General features: G+C 36.5%; 2 protein-coding genes across 3 annotated transcripts; one reads left to right on the top strand and one right to left on the bottom strand.

Annotated features, from left to right (window-relative positions):
• The first annotated feature begins 669 nt into the window (after nucleotides 1–669).
• Nucleotides 670–8504, top strand: LOC124302645 (uncharacterized). The gene is made up of 5 exons (XM_046759012.1): nucleotides 670–1166; nucleotides 1779–1913; nucleotides 3642–3845; nucleotides 5259–5509; nucleotides 7001–8504. Exons 1-5 carry the CDS (start codon nucleotides 1061–1063, stop codon nucleotides 7271–7273), a joined length of 969 nt encoding a protein of 322 aa, XP_046614968.1. The 5' UTR covers nucleotides 670–1060; the 3' UTR covers nucleotides 7274–8504.
• LOC124302649 (cardioactive peptide-like) lies at nucleotides 8039–15591 on the bottom strand. Of its 2 annotated transcripts, XM_046759021.1 has the most exons (5): nucleotides 15409–15591; nucleotides 9130–9207; nucleotides 8949–9021; nucleotides 8497–8760; nucleotides 8039–8395 (listed from the first exon to the last, which is right to left on the bottom strand). In XM_046759021.1, the coding sequence occupies exons 1-4, from the start codon at nucleotides 15427–15429 to the stop codon at nucleotides 8501–8503; spliced, it is 432 nt and encodes a 143-aa protein (XP_046614977.1). In that variant the 5' UTR covers nucleotides 15430–15591; the 3' UTR covers nucleotides 8039–8395; nucleotides 8497–8500. The 2 variants fall into 2 exon arrangements, with proteins under 2 accessions (XP_046614977.1, XP_046614976.1); XM_046759020.1 differs by having other exon boundaries at nucleotides 8039–8760.
• Nucleotides 15592–16777: the final 1186 nt, after the last annotated feature.

The following is a 16777-nucleotide window of genomic DNA, read 5'->3' on the forward strand; positions in this document are numbered from 1 at the left end:
ATGTTTTTTGAATCAGTTCAAACCGTTACACATCGGATACGGCGTACAGGATTTGATTAAAAATATGTGAAGACGTTCAGCCCTGGGACAATATTTTCTCCGGCTCAGTAATACTGCTACTATGACTATGCCTTTACCCATGGGCTGGATTCTTATTTTGGAACGCTGAACGTAGCCACGAACAAAAGAGAAGCGGAAATATTTAAATGAAAAATCGGTGTTATTGTTGGAAAAGAAATTGCAGCGGATCTGTAGTAACGAGCGCGACCGCGTTGTTAATTTTTCTTCAAATAAAGCAGTTTTTTACTTCCAGATCAGTTTGTTGTGCAAAGGTTGGTTATTAACCTTATTCTTTTCTCGAGCAGTATATTTTTATAAATCGGAATAAAAAGGTATGCGTCACGTAACACTGTGTACGCTAATGCCATGCGGTATGAATCCATGATGGAGAAAGTGAATCGAGTAATTAATTAGATTTAGGGAATAGAGATACCCTGCCAATTAATTAGGTTTAGTATCATCTTGAACGTTTAATTATTATGATCGTTCCACTTATTCTATATGTTATACGACGCCAGACGATTCATGGTATTTCCGAGTTTGTCGCGCAATTAGATATGAAATCGAAGGGTAGAATTAATTACTTACAAGAATTATCATTACACATTAAAGAATTGATTATCCAGAAAATCCCTAAGACCGTACGTGGTCATCTTATTTCCAGCCTCTGAAAAATTATGAACCCCCTTCTCACTGAGCACAATACAGAATTATATTATTCTATAAAATGTAGCAGCAGAGTCCCGACGCCGATATATGTATATAAATCCAAATAACCCGTCGCCGTGCCGTCTAGTGTTACATTGGTAAATTACTAAAAAACTTTAAAACAGTTAAGAAACGAACTCTAATTTAGTACAAGAATTCGAATAAAATTTGATCAACCAATCTCTTCAAGTGCCCGAAATAGTCCCACCGAAAATACAGTCAATCTCCCGTTAACCGTGGCTACCCGAGGCTTAACACTCTCCGAAAAGTTTAACAACGTGCTGTACTAAAAATGCGAGCTCCGCGGTGTTTTATAATATTACTTGTTTCTCTCTGTAATATTGACGATAATTGCTTCTGTTTCGGAGAGAATATCACAGTTCAGTCACCAGATCATTGTGAGTAGCGTATTTTTTAATCACGATTAGTTGTGTTTCAATTTTCACAATTCGTAATGAAAATGAATTTTTTTGTTGCTCTGATTTCACGAAAAGAATCAGGATAAAAAAAATTATCTTCATTTTGCTAAGCTCTGTAGTATTTTTTCCCTCAACTTTTGATATTAAAAAAAAAAAAATCCAATTTTTCGTCTAAATATTGCTTTTTTGAGTGATATATGAAAATGTCGATAAAATAAATAACTGGAGCAAATTTTGGAAAACTACGCTTACTCTAGATTCATTGACATGAAATCTTACTAACCACTGTTATTTTATTAATTTTCATTTCGTATCTAGAACTATACATATTTTTCGATTATGGTAAAAAGTGAAAATAGTTAAGGACTGAGCGGTAACCGGAACTAGAAATTTCTCTCCGTGCAAACTTTTTATATTCGTTAAGAAACAACGTAAACACATCGCAAAAGAAATAAAGCTAGTCCACAGGGAGATTCGTATAAGCGGATTTTAGCCGTGGTTTATGACTTGTAGCCTGTGACTAATTGTGTAGTTCAAGAATGTAACGATTACTTCTTATATCTTATATTTTATGATTACTCGTGTACTCAGCTGGATCACAAGCGGTCAATGGCAGCGGAAGTGTTTCGGAAACGCAACATGCTACCTGCCAAATCACTACTGAAGAGTTAGTTGCCAGTGCGCAGGCAACGGTCACCAGAGTTCTTACAGGCGCGTGTATAGCAGGTTTGTAAGAATTATATATGACCATTTGAGATGCCCGATTCGCTGAGAAATTCGGACATTTTCGTACTTTGCGACATGAAATTGGACCGAACGAACCATGATTTGACTTTTACAGACGTTATGGCTTATTCAAGTTTCTTGGATAGTGAAAGTAGAATCCCCCAGCAAAAGTCGATAATTTCCAAATTAAGAGCTGAATCAGACTCTGCACAGGTTCGACAATTTCCTACTTTTTTCTGAATCCGTCAAATTCAACTGAGAAATGTTGTAACAACGGAAGAAACGTAGAAATGTATTGTTTAACTTCACTGTGAAAAAGTTCAAATTCACTATCTCTGCAGCCAAATCTCTCAGTGCATTTGAAATCGTACAAAGAGAAAAAAAAATCGACAAGTTTGCAATGAATTATCCTGAAATAAATACCAGAATGTATACCGTGAATGAATTCCTAAACACGTTGTATTTAACTGACCTTACAATACCGTAAGATAAGATACCGTATTGAACAATCAATCGTCGCAGCTTAATCGGTCTACACAATAGCCTTTATGGAGAGGGCGCATGAATGGGAAAGGAAGCTGATTATTTCTTTGTAACTTCTTGTTGAAGGTGATCCTCAAACACTGTTTTAAACTGGGTTTAAAGATAACGAAATTATACCGTCATAACCAAGAATATCTCGCGGATATTCGCGCTATATTGAATGCTCATCTACCTGTAACAGGGCCTGATTTTGACAGCTCCAAACGCATCTCCGTATTGTGGCGAGAATAAGTTATAAATGGACAGCAGACTCACTGGCTTTGTTCTGACTTCATTGTAGTCAACGTGATTTTATAGTGGGTGGAAAAGAAAATGTCTTGGTAATGTCTGAGAAAAGGCTTGGCACTATAGTTGGTATGCCTTTGACGTCTTTCGGAATTTCATTTAGAGAGCGATTTATAACGAGAATACACACGCCGATGCATTTTATCCCACTTATGAAAACCTATATTTGTGTTTAGTTTTCCGATATGACAATGTATCGGAATAGGGAAAATCTCTAATGAACACGAAGTGACCAACGAGGCGGAGTCGTTGACGTTGAACAGCAATTAAAATGCCGTTTCCAACCGTGTTGTTGTTACGATTTTCTAGAAAATTTTGCCTTTCTTTAAAATATACACATACCTCGGTCCTTCCGTTCTCCCCGAAATTTTCTGTGGGCGTAGGTACCTCAAAAAAGTGTATACTGGTTCTTCCTACATTTTTTTGAAAAATCCTCTACCAGCAATAACTTTGAAAAGTCGTGCAAACACGCTAGTTGTAAAATCCGAAAAATGCTGCATTTCATTCCGAATATTGTGGCACGTGAGTCGTGATGTTGAACGATCTTCTTCAAGTGTCGAGACACTTACGATACCTTTTATTCGACCAAAACGTGGAAAAATGTTTATTTTGAAAGAATTTCAAATTTGGGAAAATTGACGAGAGTAGGGATTATTCTAAATTAAAAATAGCCAAGTTCAATAAGTTTTATATCACCTTTCAATTATTCATAGTAATTTCTCATCAAGATTTTATCTAAATTTGGCAGATCCAAATGCTGTCAATGAAAGCTTTCGCAAAAATTGATAAGTAGCAGACTGTCAGAAAAACCGAAATCCTCGATCCTAAAAAAATTGATCAATAATCCTTAGCGCTGACGGGACTGTGGGTGGTATATAATATTATTTATCTGATTTACAGAAGCGGTAGACCAGCGACTACAAAGCCTGGAAAATTTGTTTCAAATTGGAATCGATGAGATAAATCAGAAGCTGAATATCCTGCTTAGATCTTCGTCATCCAGGCTTCGGTCCCTTGGTGATGCAGGTCGCTTGGATGTCGATCCCAGACAAGCAGAGGTCGATAGGATGAACAACACCATTAGTGAAATTTCCACAGCGCAAGGTATTCAATGAATGCATAGGTCATGTTATTTGGACTGATTTCCTTATCACCTAAAACTTACCTCACACCTGGAGTATTCAATTTACTCATATTTCATCATTACGCAATGAATGATTTATTTTCTACCTTCATCACCCACGGGTTCTGTATTTCACCGGTTATCAATCTGCTCTTGCCGCACCATGATTGTTATTATATAACATACCTTTGAAATGGTACGTTTGATTTCAAGGGGTTATTACAATTTGTTACGCCAATTCCAACGTTCAAACGCCTTCATATCCTTGCAAAAATTTAATGATTCCAGAATCATGCGAAATCGTGCGTCGGTAGATGTCTAAGCTGTGATGTTCCTTTCTCAGATTTGGTTTACCATGTTTTTCTACATATATCCAAATTTTTGACTTTTAGTATCATTATTTTTATTTGTTTTTTCAATAACCGTCCTCCGAGTGCGAATAAAATTATACAGAGAACGCAACATTTAAGATTTACCGCCAATTTTCCCCAGAAATTACTTTAAAGATTACTAAAATTACGTACTTAATTCTGTCAAAGAATACAACCTGTTTTATTTTATTAAAATTATTTAAAACAATTCTTCAACGAATACGTAGACAAAGAAAAAATAATGGTCCCAAGTTTTTGGGAACTTCTCTGATGGTCCCATAATTTCAACCCGAAGCCTAGACAGCAAAACATCCCCTAAAATATCCGCTCAAAGTATACGGCAACCATATAAGTTCGATCAGACTGTTTAACAATCGTTGAAATCCTGCAGATTTCAAAATTTCATACTAAATAATTCTAGTGCAATGGCAGAGAAACGAGCGAATCTCGCACGGTTAGAAATCCTCGCTGCACTGAGAGGAATTTTTATTTCCGGTTACCGCTCAGTCCTTGATTATTTTCATTTTTTACCACAATCGAAAAATATAGTTCTAGGTACAAAATAAAAATTAGTTTTGTATCCGTTACCAGAAAGTCGAGTATCCGTTACTGTTCTTTTTCATCACGATCACTGTTGCTATATTTTCTTGCAAGTGTTGCGAAAATTTAACGCTTTTCCAACAATAAATTGGCGCTAAAGCCTTATTTAATTAAAAAAGTCGAGTAACCCGCAAAAACTGATTTTGAGTTGCAATTACCAAAAAAAGATCGACGATAGCGCAAAATGGTTACGCGTGCCTCGTTTTTCGTAATTCCAACAATATTCAAACAGTTTTTTCAACGATACCCGTTTCACTGAATTTTTCCTAGTTACTGTGACAAATGAAATTTTTCTCAGTGTGCGCGCTGTCTGCGGTAGAATAAAAGGGTGAAACAAGCGCGAGTAAAGAGGAAAAAAAAAGTAGCGAGTTAGGTAAAAAAAAAAAAAAAAAAATGTTCTTTTTTCCGCACAATCTACCGCAGCTACGATCCGGGCGTTCACCCACTTCCTGCGGGTCGAGCACTTCGACGATAAGATGTCGCAGTGGGGTTCTCGAGGGTACCTCCGCAGCCCCAACGTTCAAGTCGGTCCCAGGGGATACGCGATGTACCTGAAAGTAATCCCGAGGGACGTCCAGGGGGACAAGGTATTCGTGAGCGTTGGTGCAGGACTTACTCGAGGCGAGTACGACGCGAGCCTCACCTGGCCATTTGCTCTCAAGTATCGCGTCGAGGTGAGTCGCACAGCTACTCGACACCCATTATTTTCCGCTAAATTTTCTCGGAAAGCGCGTGAAAGCTCGCAATTAGGAACGAAAACAGCGGATGAGTTGGACGAGGGCGTTTTGTTTTATTTCATCGTCCGGCTAGGTCCAAAAAAGCATACGAGGCGGTGATCGTATTTTAGCGCTTCATTTTTTTTTTAGTTCAATTTTGAACATCGGATTTTATACCGATATAGGAAAGCTCGGGAATAACCTGCGATTATGCGGTTGAAGACGCTAGCTTCGTCCTCGTTTTAAGTTTCGAAATTTGAAACATCCAGGTCTGTTTGGTGTACGAGTTATCACGCTTTCAGCAGAATGGTAACAGAATTATCCACGGGACTGCAGTTTTTGCATCGTTGTTACATTGTTTCTGATGAGAAACGACGAAGTCAGGTATTTTTTGATTCAACACACTCGTAGTTATCGTCGACAGTGATAATTTTAATGAATTTTAGCACGTATTTAATTTCTAGCTAATTACGAAGTCTAGTTTAGACATGAATCGTTATAATTCCTGAGAATATTACGTATCAGAGTAACAAGTATTATACATCTGCAATTTGATGAAAAATTGCAACTTGCAATTAATTACGGTTTCAAAGTTAATCGTGTAAAAAATGATGCCGGCTTTCTTTCGTTTTATCTTTGCTTCGAGGAAAATGACTGCTATTAATTAATCACGGGCTATTGTTCAAATGCTAAGGCTTGAACTATAAATAAATACTTGTAGGTCATTTACGAACCTTCCCGTATTAATAGCAGCTATTCGGAGCTAATTTAAAAATTTACAAGCATAAGATGTTCTGAAAATATGGCATTTCTTTCTTGCCGGTGATTTTTATACTCCCTCAAGATAACTGACGAAGATATGACATCTCTTCTCAAAGAATCTGACGGAAAAAGAGAACTGTAGTCGAGCACTACTTATTCCTTCAAAGAAAATTGAATGGGCAAGCTTTCAAGATTTTAATTCATTCTCTTTTGTAGACTTATTTCATAACCAGATAACGAAAAGAGGGACTGTTGGATCAGGTGAAGAAAAGAAAGGGGTTCAGGCCGAATAGCTGACCCGGCGTTTAGATCTATAATCTGTTATCTAAGCTGTTATATTCACGTAACGAATCTCCGTGTTGTATGAGAAGAAGTTATCAAGTGACGTTACAAGCCGTTTCCAATCATCCGATATCAAGTATTTCCTCACTACTTGGTAAATAAACCTGGTAGCGTTGCTTTCGTTTGAAAAAATTTGAGGAAAATCTGTGCAATTGTGTATACACCAAGTAATATACCATTAACGTGTTGTCCAATATTCCATCAAAACCGGCAAAATTCAATATTTATTCCGTGAAACATTATCGATATTTCAAATTTCACCTCAGTCGAAAAAGTTTGAAGTCTCACCGACGTGTCTCCTGAGATGACATCGAATTTTGCTGCTTATTTTTCTCTCGTTTTTAGATCCTTGATCACTCAGAGGAAGGATATCGCCACGATTTGAGCGGAGCGACATTCGATCCTCTGGACTACAGACATTACGCAGGCTTATGGAAGAGACCGATTACCACCCTGGGGAACGATGATAACATAGCTCTAGTCAATATAAAGATCCCCGCGAATATTATTCTAGACAGTGTAAACCGGAGGTCCGATTATTTTTCCAGCTCAGACAACGGTAACCGGAAATACCTTTGGCAGGGTAGCTTGTTAATTAAGCTCACAGTTTATTTGTAACTAGTTTGCAGTCGTTTCGTGATCCGTTAACGCCATATTGCGACGAGTATTAATTTTTCCACGTGTATGCTGTGTAAAAATTCAGAAGCTGTCAAATTAGACCTTATCTAAAATAAGTTTATTCTTTCCCGAAGATTCGCTCACGCAGATAAAGATTTTATGCCCTCCTTACACCAATGTTACACGAATAACGAATTAATCGCCGTTCAATTAATGCGTACCCGTAACTTACCTTGCCGATTTGTCCATTTGTCCAAAATCCTAATACTGACAGACGTTTTCCACAAAGGAGACCTTGACATTTTTTGTTACTAGATGTACGATAATGTACATCAAACGTTCCTGGCCACACGTCATTGATAAAAGAACTTTTTCCAATCGTAAGAAATAAGATTATTTCACGTGTAATATACTCATCCAATCTGAAATTATGCAAATATATATCATTTTTTTTTTCTTTATAAAGCAATAATGAAAGATCCCGAGTTTTTGTTTTAATGTAGAAATCACAGAAAATAGGATTCTGTAACCTATATTTTAAAGCCTTTAACTAATGAAACGGAATATTCTGTAATGAAAGTTGAAGCAATTCCGTGGATTTTTAGTTTTACTCAATGAAACTAACTTTTGGACGGATTTGAACTATATTCGTGGGTGAATTATTTTCGGTTCATGAAATTTACACACCATACGCGACCCGCCGGATGGGAAGGTGCAAGAGGATATAATATATTTTCTGTGAATCGATCAACGCACTTGCGCATGTTACAGGAAATCATGATATTTTATTAGACATTACATTTAAATATCGGCATATATAGGTTATCGCAGTGTTATTATAGAGGTGTAGTAATCGTACAGGTAATTCGTGTAGCATAATAATCTGAGTTTCGTTTTCGAAATTAACAAAATTGGTGTTCCTATTGTTTAATCGTCATTTATGTTGAATAGAGTGAACAAATGCCAGATTAATTTTTAACAACGTACAGTTTATCTATCCAGATACTTAGACAGAGCGATAACCACTGATGAATTTGCCTCTAGAATATACCGAATAAAATAATCTGATTTAACATCGTTGACGGGATCCAGCAACAAATAATAAGACAATCGATTTTCGAATTTAAAGTGAGATAGCTCCGATATCAATTAAGTATTCGTTAATCTAGTCATTATAGTTGGCACATATGTATCATGACATGTATTAATATATTTTAAACTAACAAATTAACTCTCGTATTGATCACGTAGTTGGTTTTTTTGCGCGGGAATATCAAATTCTTGAACGGGAATTTCTTGAAGCCTGTTAAAGTCTCCGGCGGCTTGATCCTGGCGGTCAATTATTTGGTTATTCATTTCCTGGGATGAGGCGGCATGCAGCAGAGCGCGGTACAACGGAAGCGGAAGTCGAACGAGTTTCATACCTTCCCCACCTAGGGGATTCAAGTTTTGGATGGCACTGGGAGAGCTTCGCTTTCGGCCACAACCTTTAAAAAAAAAATTAATTCAAATACGGAATGGTAAGGGATTCGGAAATTCCAGATACGTTACGAAACTCCAACTTTCATTGGAAGAAAATTGAAATTTTCGAAAAATGAAAATTTCCAGCGTACCAAGAAACACGATGTAATGTTGAAGACTCGTTTACATATTACATTCGATTGGTGAAACTTACCGGTAAAAGCATTGCAGAACGGTCTCTTTGCCTTAGCGTCCACCACGAATGGATCCAAAATCTGCGAGTCTATCTGTATTCGCGGAACGGTAAAAGGTGGTCGTGAGTTTCAATATTTTATTCATTCACGCGCAGTTTATGCAAACTTGTTTTCGCTTCTCCTATTCTACATCTTACGTACCCTGTCCTGTGGCACGGCTGAATTTACGACGGCAATGAAAACAATAATCACAATGGCACAAGAGACGAATCCTGAGACCTGTAATTAAAAAAGTAGTAATAACACCATGCCGACAATGTTCAATATTGCATTGAGGCAAAAAGAAAGCAGAAACAACTGCCTGGGTTCAAAACTGCACGATAACGTTTCTCATCGATGTTAATTATACCTGGACCAAATTATGTCCGCACTCAACAGCAGTTACGCATCATCTCTGTGTTCTGTTACGTCATGTGGAATAAACAACGCGTGTTAATTGGTAACTACGATTAGCCGTTAAAGCGAATAATTAGGCCTAATCTCGAATTGCGTAACGAATATAATTGATAATTATACATAGTTATGGAGCAACATATGTCGTACAATTACGAGTGAATGTAATATTGTAATTTGATGTTGAGTCTATATGTTTATCCGTATGTCAGTTGGAGTTGCTTAGCGAAAATTATCGTATTGTTGCAATAAATTGTTGGGAAAATTTTTGAACCTTTATTCGAGATCGATTTTGCGGGCGATATAACGAATGGAAGAGTTTAAGGCAATAATTAAATCTGCGCGAAGGTCGAAAGGAAACTTTGATCTCGTTGTTGTAATATTCAGGGGTGTAATCGGTGTTTACTTGACACTCGATTAGACGGATTTCATCAGGGTACGTTCGCCTGCGTATTTTATATCGATAGAAAATTGTAATTGCCTTTTATAAAAGGTTGTCAATACCGTGTTTTATAATATTCTGTGGCAGCTCGTTCGACAGACGACACCTTGTTAAAATGTCAGATACAAAAGATTACCGTTTTCGTCCTCGATATTACAATTATATATGTATATTATTAATACAAGTAACGTTAATAATACAACATCGTGTATTGAAATCTATAATACGCAAAAGTGGCAGAGATCATTTTAGCAAGGTAAATAGCAGAATCGCTGGAACGTGGACGGCATTGTACGACGGGGCAAAGTAAAATTTTTCGATACATTTATTATGTGTTCAATGAATAATGTAAAACCGTATTTGCCAGCCGATTTGTTATTCAATTTCACCATTCGATTGGAAATAAAGAATGATACCGGATCAACATGGCCATATCTTCGAGCTATAATTTCGTAAAATATTCATAAAAATTTTCATACAAAGATGAACGACTTTGTGTACATTGTTTCACATATGCGAGGTTTTTTTCGTCCCATTTTATTGATGCACGAAACAAAAGATGAAATACTTGGTTGGTCGCTTCGAGGCATGCATATTTTTTAATGTGTCATCACCGTCCTATAATATCTTTACCTATATATTCTTGGGCGTACGTAGATATTTATTCATAAATAAGTTCGATAGAATAATAAGGCTTGTGTAAATACAGCTTCGACGAATGGAATATGGTTATGGATTACTGAAATGGTTATTTCGTTTGGTGTATCGTGAAAATGAGCTTAGATTTTGCTTTTCAAACTCAAAAGAAGATCGATTGTTTGACTCAAAGTTGACTCAACGTGCAAGGTAACGTGGGGTAATCCAATTCTTCGACGTGGAATTTGATAAACCATGTTATTTGTACAATAATGTTTACAATAACATGATTGAGAAAGAAATTCAGCAAATTTGACCAGGTGGTATTTTAGAAAAAAAAAACCTTTTTCCCAGTACCTACCATACTTTCACACACATGAATAAAAACTCAAAAAAAAAAGAGACAGAAACATCACAATGACTTGTCACCCAACGACAGCATTACAGTGACTCCGTGGGTATGCATAGAAATTGTTGTCCGACAAAGTATAATGACAATATTTATAGAAATTTCTAGAATAAATCATGTCCAAAATATATATGTGCAGGATCTTCGTTATTCCTTTGAAAGGAAGAACTTCTAGGGTTAGAAATGGAGATAAGACATTAGAAAATGAGTGATCTTTATTGCGGTCATTATCGAACGGTGTTACTCCCGCAGGCTAAAAATCCACAAATAAGTGAGTAAAAAAATATCGACGTATTCTGCCGCAAGGCTTCAGATTTTTTTTTGAATTTGAATACCACAGGGTTTTTGGAACTTTGCGGTCAATTATTTTTTTCTGAGATCCAAATTTTTCATCGATCGACTTACGACTATGCCTAAGAAATTGGCCAGTGTTCAGATTATCCAACCAATACGTCGTATAGAGAATAAAATTAACCATACAGTGGCAAAAATTCCACGTTATTCAAATGAGAAGATTCGAAGGTTTTGCGGTAGAATTTATGTTCGAGGCAGGAGTCCGAGATTTTTTATGTACTTTTTAAAATTTATATCCGACAATGAGTGGAAGCAATAAAATTTGACGATGACCGTATTGGGGGCCACCCTAAATATACATACACGTATCGATATCAACGAAACGGTTTTTGGAAATGAACAGATTCAGGCTTTTCGCCAACCTCAGAAAACAAAGTGAAAAATTTACACGCCAACGCGTGCCGGGTTATACAATATGTATACTTTAACAATACCGTGTACCACGAAGCGTGAAAACCCGGTGAAAGTGTCAAGTCTCGTTTATAATGCAATCCGAAAATCTGCCCTGCGATATTGCTACGAAATCCGATCAAGTCTGCTGAACCGATCTGTCAGGCAGTCGAGATAGGCCCGCATGGATGTACGACATCATCCTATACGTTCCAAGCTTCAAAGAATTCGGCGAAATACATTCAAACGCGACACCACATGTGTTATGCATTTCCGTGTGAGAGGAGCTCCGTTGCGAAGTCATGTCGTACGGAATAAATCTAAAAGATTTGATCAATTTTTAAATCACTTGGGCCGGATTCACCGGTTAATCCACACTGGAAACAGATTAAAACACAAGGAAGTTTGTGGAAACGTTCCATAGATCTATGGCAGTGTTAATTTACTCACACCTTTACTCTACTCGATGATGGTTCGATGCTCTCACTAATCCAGGAACGTACGTTCAAGTTTAAGTACGAATTTATGATAAGGGCAAATTTATCGTGTAACCATAAACTGTGTGAAAAAAATTTAAGGAGTCAAATTCAACGAAAGCCGGTTTGTACGGTAATATTCATTAATGCCTTAAGATTCCGGCTAACTTGTTTTCGCTCCGAAACAAAATGCAAATTCGAGTCAACACGAATTGTGTGACAATGACTCCCAATTTCTCAGGTCGGCCGCATCGCCAGTCATTGTCACAAAATTCGCGTAGAATCGAACTCGCATTTTCTCCCGAACCGCAAACAAGTTAGCCGGAAGGTTAAGGCATTAATGAATATTACTGTACGTGCAAGTCGATTTTGACAAATGGGTAAAATACAGATTCAGTCGTGTTGTACAAGTGCTACCTGAGAGACGTAACTTTTCTGATTGGAAAAAATTAAAACCAGTGAAACAATGAGAATTTCAACATCTCCGATAATCACTGAACCTTTTGATTGTCTATACAGTGTAATTAGCGAATTTACCGGTTAACTCGGTTACCCTATATTTGGTCAGAGCTTATCGGTAAACTGATTCTAATCATTAGTATTTCTTTGCGTTTCTAAATCAAGCTTGAATTGTTGCGATAGAGAAAATTTTCGTCGAGAAAACTTTGTCAAAGATCTTTTCATGGGAAGACAGTCTGTTTATTTCACCGAGAGAAATTTCTATTTGTGGTATTATACGCTACTCGACTGTTTTTATTTCTTACCATAAATGAAAAATATAGTTCTAGGTACAATATGAAAATTAGTTTTTTCTTACTATTTTTTCTATTATGTTCATGAGTAGCATGGTTTCTTGCAACGATTATGATAATTTGTCTTTGGTGCAAAAAGTGTAGTATCAACAAGTAAAATCAGACTAAGCGATTACTAGTATGAAATTTTCTTGTAATTCCAACAATGTTCAAATCGTTATTGTAATTGTATACATTTTACTATAATTTTCTAGTATCAATAACAAATGAAATTTTTCTCTGTTCGACTGATCGTCACTACTAACTACAAGTTGACTGTGCGATACGCGAGTCTTATTGGCCTGACACGAGTGGCGACTCTACTTTTACCCCTCACTTCGTGAAACATGGTTGGTATTTCAACAACACGTTTATGATTTTCCTCCAGTAATGGCGCGTAATAAAATCCTCAAATACCTTGTAAAACCTAATTAGATATACGTATTATACATGCCGAAACATGTATGCACCATTAATTATCCCTTGTATAACAAATTCGCTCCACCATCAATTAGCCAAGCCGTTGCCCGAGTAAATAACGAAACTGTTGGACAACAGCAACAAGTTAGAACGCCGTCGAGGCTTCGAGGTTTGTCATAAAATAAAGACGGAAAAAAATTAAGGTGAATTACGTTCAGGAAAAAATATGACAATTGATCTATCTACGTAATTAGATTCGCCATTCCAGAGCTGTACCAGAACTTTCACCTCTTGTTCAAGATTTTGCACGTGTAAAATCTACTCATACTCGACGTGATGTCAATTCTCATAACTGATAGACGTCGTCGCACACCGACGTGGAAAATATGCAAAATGCATTGCAACTGCGGTACGTTGCTAACGGCATACTAAACTACCTGCTCTCTTCTATAACATGGATTATCATTCGATTCTGCCTCACGTTATCGTTTTCTTACTGTAAACACAAATGTGTAATTATTCGGGTGGTTGGATATGAATTTAAATATTTCACCTGTGCTCCGCTAATGAAAATATTTAGACGATCAGGACTGACTGAAGAGTCTAGCTATGTTTATAAGAACGTACAGGAATAATGGAAACACTATGGATTTTTACACATATACACATGACTGCAATATTTCATACAGTTTAGTAAATGTCCGAGATCTCGGTCAAATATTCAACTGACAGTAAAGAGTGTTCTAATTGCCTGAGTATAGCTCAGTAATAATCTGCTCGATTGGACAACATATTTATCCATTTAACAATAAGTGGAACTCTGGATAAATACATCGTGAAAATTATTTATTTAATATAATTGAATGAACGTTGTTTTGTAAGTAAATAAGGAGTAGTTAAATAGCTTGGATAGATGGATTGGGGAAATGGAATTACCTGGTCTTGAATTTAGTGTATAAATATTTACATTTGGGTTCTTTCAATTGCGATATATCTTCTCATAAATGCAAAGAGTCATTGGTGAAATATTTTTAACGAGAGAGTTATTAGATTATTGGCCGATAACGAACGGCTTACTGTATTGTAATTGTAGAATAAACAGACGAAACGCATTGCCAATGGACTGCGTAGAATATTCAAAGGTACTCAGAATTAGCAAGGTACGATTTCCACACGAAACAAGTATGAGTAGGTTTATAATTCTTTGGGCGTATCGATTTATAGTAATTTCATTAGCTCAATGTAAACTTTTAAGCGAAACCCAGTAACTTTGGTCCAAGATGTTTGTCTAATCCTGCAAGGAGCTTGACTGGCCAAAAATCGATGCTGCATATTAATTTTATTACGAGATGGTCAAAACTGACGACGAGTGTTTATCAAGCCATTAAATTTGTAAGTTAAAAAATACAAGAACAGAAATTACTGGAATTAAAAATAAAAGCTTAGACATGGGTGCTTCGTTTCAAATAGTTTAAAAATCTCTCACCATCTAGCAAATTCATTGGATTTCACTCGACTTTGTCTCATTTTATTCAAAAGCCTAATTTTGAAAAATTCATCACATTTTTTTCATAACGCTATCATTGTTAGGTATTTTATATCACAACATTGTATCGATATTGACTATGATCAACAAATGAGAATGTCAGGAATTGCAAATTAAAATCCTGGAAACGTCGCAAAAAATTGGGAAGAGTGGCGAATAGTTGGTGAGGAACGTGAGGAACAGTACAAAAATCACAAGAAATTGAGCAAAATTTAGGTTTTGAATTCATTTCTCTGACTCTGGATTTGGATTTTGAAAAAAAAAGAAGATATTAGGCGTTCTCTGTGTGGATGTTATACGGAAAGCCCAGAATCTTACTACAAATTTTTAGTTAAATTTTTTATGTACTTTTAGAATGGTTTTTCTCACTTTTGAATTTCCAAAAACAAGTAGCTGAACGCTTCTTAGTTCTATAGAGAATTGCGGAGTTTGCGATTTGAATTGCATCTGCCATCAATTAAATTATCCAACGATTTGACTTAAAATTTTTTCGTCCAGGTTGACAAAAATCTACACGACAGAGTCGAACAGTAATTTCATATTGTTTCGATAAAAAATCTTACCTTCATAGCGCCGTTGGTCATGAGAACAGGTAACCTTTCCGCAGTGGATTCTTTCGAAATCCTTCGTAGCTTTCGGAGTACTTTCGATTTACTCGTTACTCGAATAAATTGAAACGTTCGAATCGTGTAACAGGGCACTTCTTTCGATCGTGGTCAGAACTGTAGGTATCGGCGCGCGGTCCTCTATGCGAGTCAAACAGCGCGGTCGTTGCTTATACGTCATGTTCCGATCCTTCCACCAACCCTCCGAAGCTTAAGACATGCGCAAAGGCCTGACACGCGCTGATAAACAGTTGAACGGGGTGAGTAGGCAGCATAATAATTAGAAAACAATTAATCCAATGTTGATAAAAAGGAAAATGATCCCCAACCCCCGATATAATTATGCTGAAAACTTTGGGTATCGTAGACATCGTACTATGGACTACAGAGATTAACCCTCCGTGTGGTAATCACTTATTCGAAACGACAAGTGAACAGCTTCTTCGGTTTTCAATTTTATACTCAGATTTCTCTCAGTCGCTGTCTCGATGAGTAGGTATCTATTTCAACCTACGAAATATGATTTTTCTTACAATTGGACGTTTTTAAAGGAATGAATCCTAGAACAAAATCCTCTCATGTACTTAACTGGAATCGGAAATCGGGAGACTCGAGCTGATTCGATTTTTGGATACCTAATCAATCTTTCATATTCAACTTTTGAATACTGTTTAATTCATATCCGTTGAATTTCGGACTTGAAATTATCCTTTATATGCGATTTAATAGAATGATTTATCAATTACTTTGATGAATAGTAAATTGATCAACGAAAACCAGCGGAGAAAAACTGGGAATGCCGAAGTATGCATTTCCAAATATTTTTTATTTGCTTTTTACGTTGTTGTTTTTACTGTTTATTATCCAAATACCACAAGCCAATGTTTGTTTATAGTTCTATAGATAAATGTTGGAATTTGTGATTTCGATTGCATTTTTTCTTGACGAATCACAATGTAAGAATTAGTTATTTATCGATATTATCGATTTAGTTATTTCTTTCACGGGCGGTTCCATTGGATTAAACATAGTCCTTCATTATTGAAAAAATAAAACACGCAATCGTGTCAAAAATGTATCTGAATACACTTCTTTGACAGCGTAGAAGAGAAATTTATTACGGTTACCTCGAAAAATGATACATGAAATTTACGAGAGTTCGATTTAGCATGATGCGCTACAATGACAAGAGAGAAAAATATGGTAAAAATTGTCCTCAACATTTCATTCGGGGAGATAAGATAAGCCGTCAAAAATGTAATCGTGACCATCAAAATGATAAAAACTGCCATTTTTTGGGTTACTCAAACCCATCAATGAAAGTTGG

Source organism: Neodiprion virginianus, chromosome 4 (assembly GCF_021901495.1).
Source record: "Neodiprion virginianus isolate iyNeoVirg1 chromosome 4, iyNeoVirg1.1, whole genome shotgun sequence".
NCBI lineage: Eukaryota > Metazoa > Arthropoda > Insecta > Hymenoptera > Diprionidae > Neodiprion > Neodiprion virginianus.

Bases quoted from the DNA above. Each gene is read 5' to 3' on its own strand.
- LOC124302645 (XM_046759012.1), top strand. From the start codon at position 1,061: ATGCGAGCTCCGCGGTGTTTTATAATATTACTTGTTTCTCTCTGTAAT. The intron at 1,167-1,778 runs GTGAGTAGCGTA...TCGTGTACTCAG, and splicing joins AGTTCAGTCACCAGATCATT to CTGGATCACAAGCGGTCAAT. The intron at 3,846-5,258 runs GTATTCAATGAA...AATCTACCGCAG, and splicing joins TGAAATTTCCACAGCGCAAG to CTACGATCCGGGCGTTCACC.
- LOC124302649 (XM_046759021.1), bottom strand. From the start codon at position 15,429: ATGACCAACGGCGCTATGAAG. The intron at 9,022-9,129 runs GTACGTAAGATG...CCGCGAATACAG, and splicing joins CAGCCGTGCCACAGGACAGG to ATAGACTCGCAGATTTTGGA. The intron at 8,761-8,948 runs GTAAGTTTCACC...TTTTTTTTAAAG, and splicing joins GTTCTGCAATGCTTTTACCG to GTTGTGGCCGAAAGCGAAGC.